Here is a 4821-nt window from a genome sequence, read left to right on the forward strand (position 1 = left end):
AACTGCAATAATTGATACAGTTGAGCAGCTATGTCATTTCTTAAGTGCAGTTGACTAGAGACCTAACAACTTGACTGTAATAAGCAAATACGAGACTGACCAAGAAAATGCATGCTCCCATGCATTAAAAAAACATAACGACTGCACCAAGAACACAGCACAGGACATATTCAGTCGAAGACAAACTCGTATGACTCATTGGTAAAGTAACCGAATACCTGCAATGTCTTCAAAAGATCATCCCTGCGGGGACTTGGGTGCATCTGCGATCATGTGGCATATTTTATTTTAACAAAATATTTAAGAGGAACTGGATGTTGCAACTGCTGCCCTCTTTGGTTTTGGTGTTGTGCCCTCAAGGAATCCATTCCTGAATCTACGGTAGATAACTTTCAAGTGTCTCATACGGCCGGTATCTGTGGTGTTGCATCTCTTAGCCTTCATACTCCAGTTATACTTTCTCTTGCGCTTAGCGGGATATCCGCATTTGCCACAGGTACATTTCTGGAGATGGTAAGCCTTTGATCCACAACGACGACACAGTGTGTGCGTCTTGTTTCGGCGTTTGCCAAATGATGACGTTCCCTTTGTCATCTTGCCACAATGGCCAATACGATATCGCGATCATCTTGGATTGACAGCTAGAGACATATGACCCTGTACCCTACTTCCCTGTTCTGTCCTCTCAGTCCAGGAGGGCAATGGGGCATTGCTGCAGTATAGCGATATGACCTGTTCGCCATTGCATTGAGGCAGTATACCAAGATGTGAATCGATTGGTTGAGTCACACCTGGATTCTAATAACAGTCAACACCTGAGAGAAAATTTGCAGTGGTCTGTTTCTCTCTAGCTATGGTTTGCACTACATATATACCATCACTACACAGAACACTATACAGCGGCCAAGGGTGCAGTCAGGGTAACATCTGACAAAGCACCCTTTCTGGAAGGTTGGGGGAAACAACACTCATTTAGGATGCAAGAAATACTCCCTCCATGACAGGATGGTATGCTATGGGCCTGAAGAAGCAACGTGAAGTCCAGTGCTCTGACTTGATCAAAACAAATTGGCTAATCTTTCTCCAAAGTGCGATTTCATCGGCAAAAAGGGCGTACAAATTAGAGAAAATCGACCTCTTATACCTAACACATGCATTTGACGTGGATTGTTACAAAAGTGCTAAAGAGAAATCTTTTTCAACAGTCGATATAGGTCATGTTATGGCAGCTAGGAACCAAAATGTGCCTTACGAAGAAGCACTGATTCTAAATATTGGCGGTTTTACCAAACAGTGCTACGACTTTACAAGAACAGCTCAACTATTAGTGGTCACCCCTCCACTGAAGACACGGCGCTAAATAATATTCGCAGCTAACACAGGTTACATTTTCAACATTTGGTAAACAATGAACAAATGTGCTCACGGACATCCCTGGAAAGTGTAAGAGGCAAATTAAAACCAAAGCGCTGCACGGAACGAAACAAGAAAAGGAAAGCTATAGAATAATGGACTTATTTCAGCTGAGTAATTTTCTGAATGGGACAGACCGCCGAATCAAGATGCAGACACTTTGACCCTGTAATTTAACGTCTGTAAAGAAGAATTTAGGGATGACAAAATCCTGTATTCTTTTGCAATACAGGAGAAAAATAAAAAGGTTGTCCATAACCGGAGGCCTCGTCTCCAGCTGGGAGCATGTTGTTATGAAAGCAAGGTGCTCCACACGAGCTAATCATAGCACTAAACCTTGTTACAGGCCCTTTTACAGCTGCAATATCTAGGTGACACAGAAACGCGCCGAGAGCCTGCCTGTACGAGGAGACAAATGTCATTCTGACTGGCAGCCTCTCTCCCTGCGAGTAATTTCCCTGCACTGATAAATCGATACAGCGAAAACAAATGAGAGCACACAAAGGGGAGCTGATGACTACCTTTTCTATCCATTTCAGAAACCAAGATGCAGAGGTCTTTTTTAACACAAAGGCAGAAAATGAAGCCCTTGAGCTAAGAGGGAGGGGGAGATGCTTAGGAATACGAGAAGAGGCTGGGGTGACAGAAAGACGAAGAGAACGCACAAAGACAGGTCTTCCATGATCAGATTCCAAACAATGGCGTCTGCATGGCAAAGATGTTTGTTAATGTTAGGTTCAACAAGTAATGAAATCTGCATGGCCCTCTCCTTGAATAAGGGTTAGTGTGAACAATGAACTCAGACCATTATATTTCCTTCACTCATCACCCTGCTGTGCTTCTTTCTATTCTGACAGCACATTTGCTCAAAGTTTCCGTCACTTCACTGGTCTTTTTTCTTTTCCAGTTTTATATGTCTCAAATTTAGCCCAATTGATAAATTTATTTTTGTTTCGGCATGGGGAGATTAAGGCCCACATTTATCGTACTTTCATACAACGCAGCAAGGCACCTAACTGCAGTACATGAAAGGGAAAGGGGAGGAAGGTGCCATATTTGCCACATCCTGTGCACCTTTGGCTGCTTGGAACCAACACAGTCACTCTTGCGTCATGGTACATGGGTGCCTCCTTTACAGGCAGGAATTATATTTATGTGCAGGGAGGTGTTCTCTGTCTACATGTGCTGCAGAATACAGTAGCACAAGTAGAAAGAGGAAGACATTAGGATAAATAAAGATATTTCTCCTTGTTACGCCACCCCTGGGGAGGCATAGTATTTTGACAAATTGTCCAAGTTTATCACTTATGGTAAATCTAGGAATTCTCCAAATTCCATGGTTGGATGTGTGGGAACATCCACGGTACACCCATTGAACAACTCCCTGGGGCAGAGATTTGCACTGCCTTGTGTTACTCCAGATTTATCAACCGATGCAGGGCCTGGCAAGGTGGCCTTGTGTGGCTTGATAAATCTGACTTTAGTGTTGCGTCACCCTTGAACACTCTTCTATGGCGCAAGGGCGATGCAAAACTATGATAAATTTGGGCCTAAGTGATTTGCCCAAAATCACAGGTTGCTGAGCCATCGCCACGATTCAAACATGGTCCCTCAATATTAAGGACTCAGATTGAAGGTAGGCCACTACAACGCAAAGGATAAACTCCATGCTTTTTCATTGTAGAGCATCATTTGCTCCTCTGCTATGGTGGAGGAGTGTCACCCCCCCGCAACCCCCAATAACAACAGGAAAGGAAAAACAAAACAATATTAAATATTCTTTCTATTTTTCCCTTTTCCTTCAAAGCCTTGGCGGGGCCTGGTAGTGACAGGCACTGAGGGGAGTGGTATGTGCACTCGTTTCACTGTGCATGATGGACTGGCTAGCCATCTCAGGCCGGCCAAACCATCATGGGCTGTGAAAACTCTCTCCAACCCAGCTGCGCTTCTGGGTTGGAGAGAGTTTTCTCACAGTCTGTCATGGTGCGCAAATCGAGGGCACTGAGGAAAATCTTAAAGCTGCTCATATGTGAGAGCAGCTTCAAGATTGGAAGCAGGACCTTCTGCGATCCCCCCATCTGGACCTGGAGAAGAGGAGTAGGCAAGCGCGGCGTGACCAGCTGCAGGTACGATTTTTATTTAATTTGTTTTATTTTGCCCCACACAACCCTTATACCCCTCATCATCAAATTTCTTTTATATTATTAATTAAAACAATTTTGGAATGATAGATTTCCTTGCTATTGTTATTAAAAACAGAAAGCAGCATTGATTAACTATACTAAAAACATATGTGACAAATACTTCATATTATATTTATCCATAACAGTATATATTAAAAAAATAAAACTGACACAATCGAAATTATTCCCTCTACATTTATTCCCCTCCCTTCCCGCCCCGTCATTCATCCCCAACACTGGCAGCTACTGTTGTTCAGCCTAACTACTGTAAGTAAAGGTCTATAGCTAAGTCAGTCAAACATTGACAAAAGCAGTTCTAAGTCTATGAATAATGTGTACCACTCCACATAGTGAATGAAACCTATTTCTCGTAGATCATGATTGTCACACAAGATTGTTCAGATAGCATTTAAATTTATTTTGATCATGCTTGCAATGTCTTTTTATGTTTTACATCTATATTTCAAATTTGTTTTGATATCAAAAAGTAACATTAATTTAAATTATTATATATACAAAAAGATGTTTTTCATAAAAAACAACATAAGCATACAGACAAGGACAAGAGATGATGGAGGCAAAGCGGTAGATAAGACTAAGATAAGATAACGCCGTCTCCTCATCCTGCTTCAAGACCCTCCAAATTCTCTGCAGGATCTTTAAGTGGATCCCCACTGAAACGAGAAGAACGGTCACCCAGGCCCTCATCACCAGCAGGCTGGACTACAGAAACGCCCTCTATGCAGGAACTCCGGGCAAGCTCCTGAGATGGCTGCAACGCATCCAGAACGCCTCAGCATGTTTGATCCTCGACATCCCTTGCCACAGCCACATCACACCCCACCTGAGAGACCTGCACTGGCTCCCTGTCAACAAGAGGATAACCTTCAAGCTCCTCACCCACACACACAAGGCACTCCACAACACCGGACCAGCATACCTCAACAGACGACTCAGCTACTACACCCCCAACCGCCAGCTCTGCTCTGCCGACCTCGCCCTCGCCACAGTCCCCTGCATCCAAAGAGCAACCTCCGGCTGCAGATCGTTTTCCCACCTCACTGCCAAGACCTGGAACACCCTCCCCACCAACCTACAGCAGACCCAAGACCTACTGGCCTTCAGAAGACTCCTCAAGACCTGACTCTTCGATCAGTAGCAGCACCCCCTCCCTCCACAAGTGCCTTGAGACCCTCGCCGGTATGTAGTGTGCTTTACAAGTGTC

General features: G+C 44.0%; 1 protein-coding gene across 1 annotated transcript; it reads right to left on the reverse strand.

Annotated features, from left to right (window-relative positions):
• Positions 1–300: 300 nt before the first annotated feature.
• LOC144770210 (large ribosomal subunit protein eL37-like) lies at positions 301–594 on the reverse strand. The gene has a single exon (XM_078654537.1). The coding sequence runs from the start codon at positions 592–594 to the stop codon at positions 301–303; it is 294 nt and encodes a 97-aa protein (XP_078510663.1).
• Between the last annotated feature and the right edge of the window lie 4227 nt (positions 595–4821).

This window comes from Lissotriton helveticus, chromosome 1_1 (genome assembly GCF_964261635.1).
Source record: "Lissotriton helveticus chromosome 1_1, aLisHel1.1, whole genome shotgun sequence".
In the NCBI taxonomy this organism is placed as follows: Eukaryota; Metazoa; Chordata; class Amphibia; order Caudata; family Salamandridae; genus Lissotriton; species Lissotriton helveticus.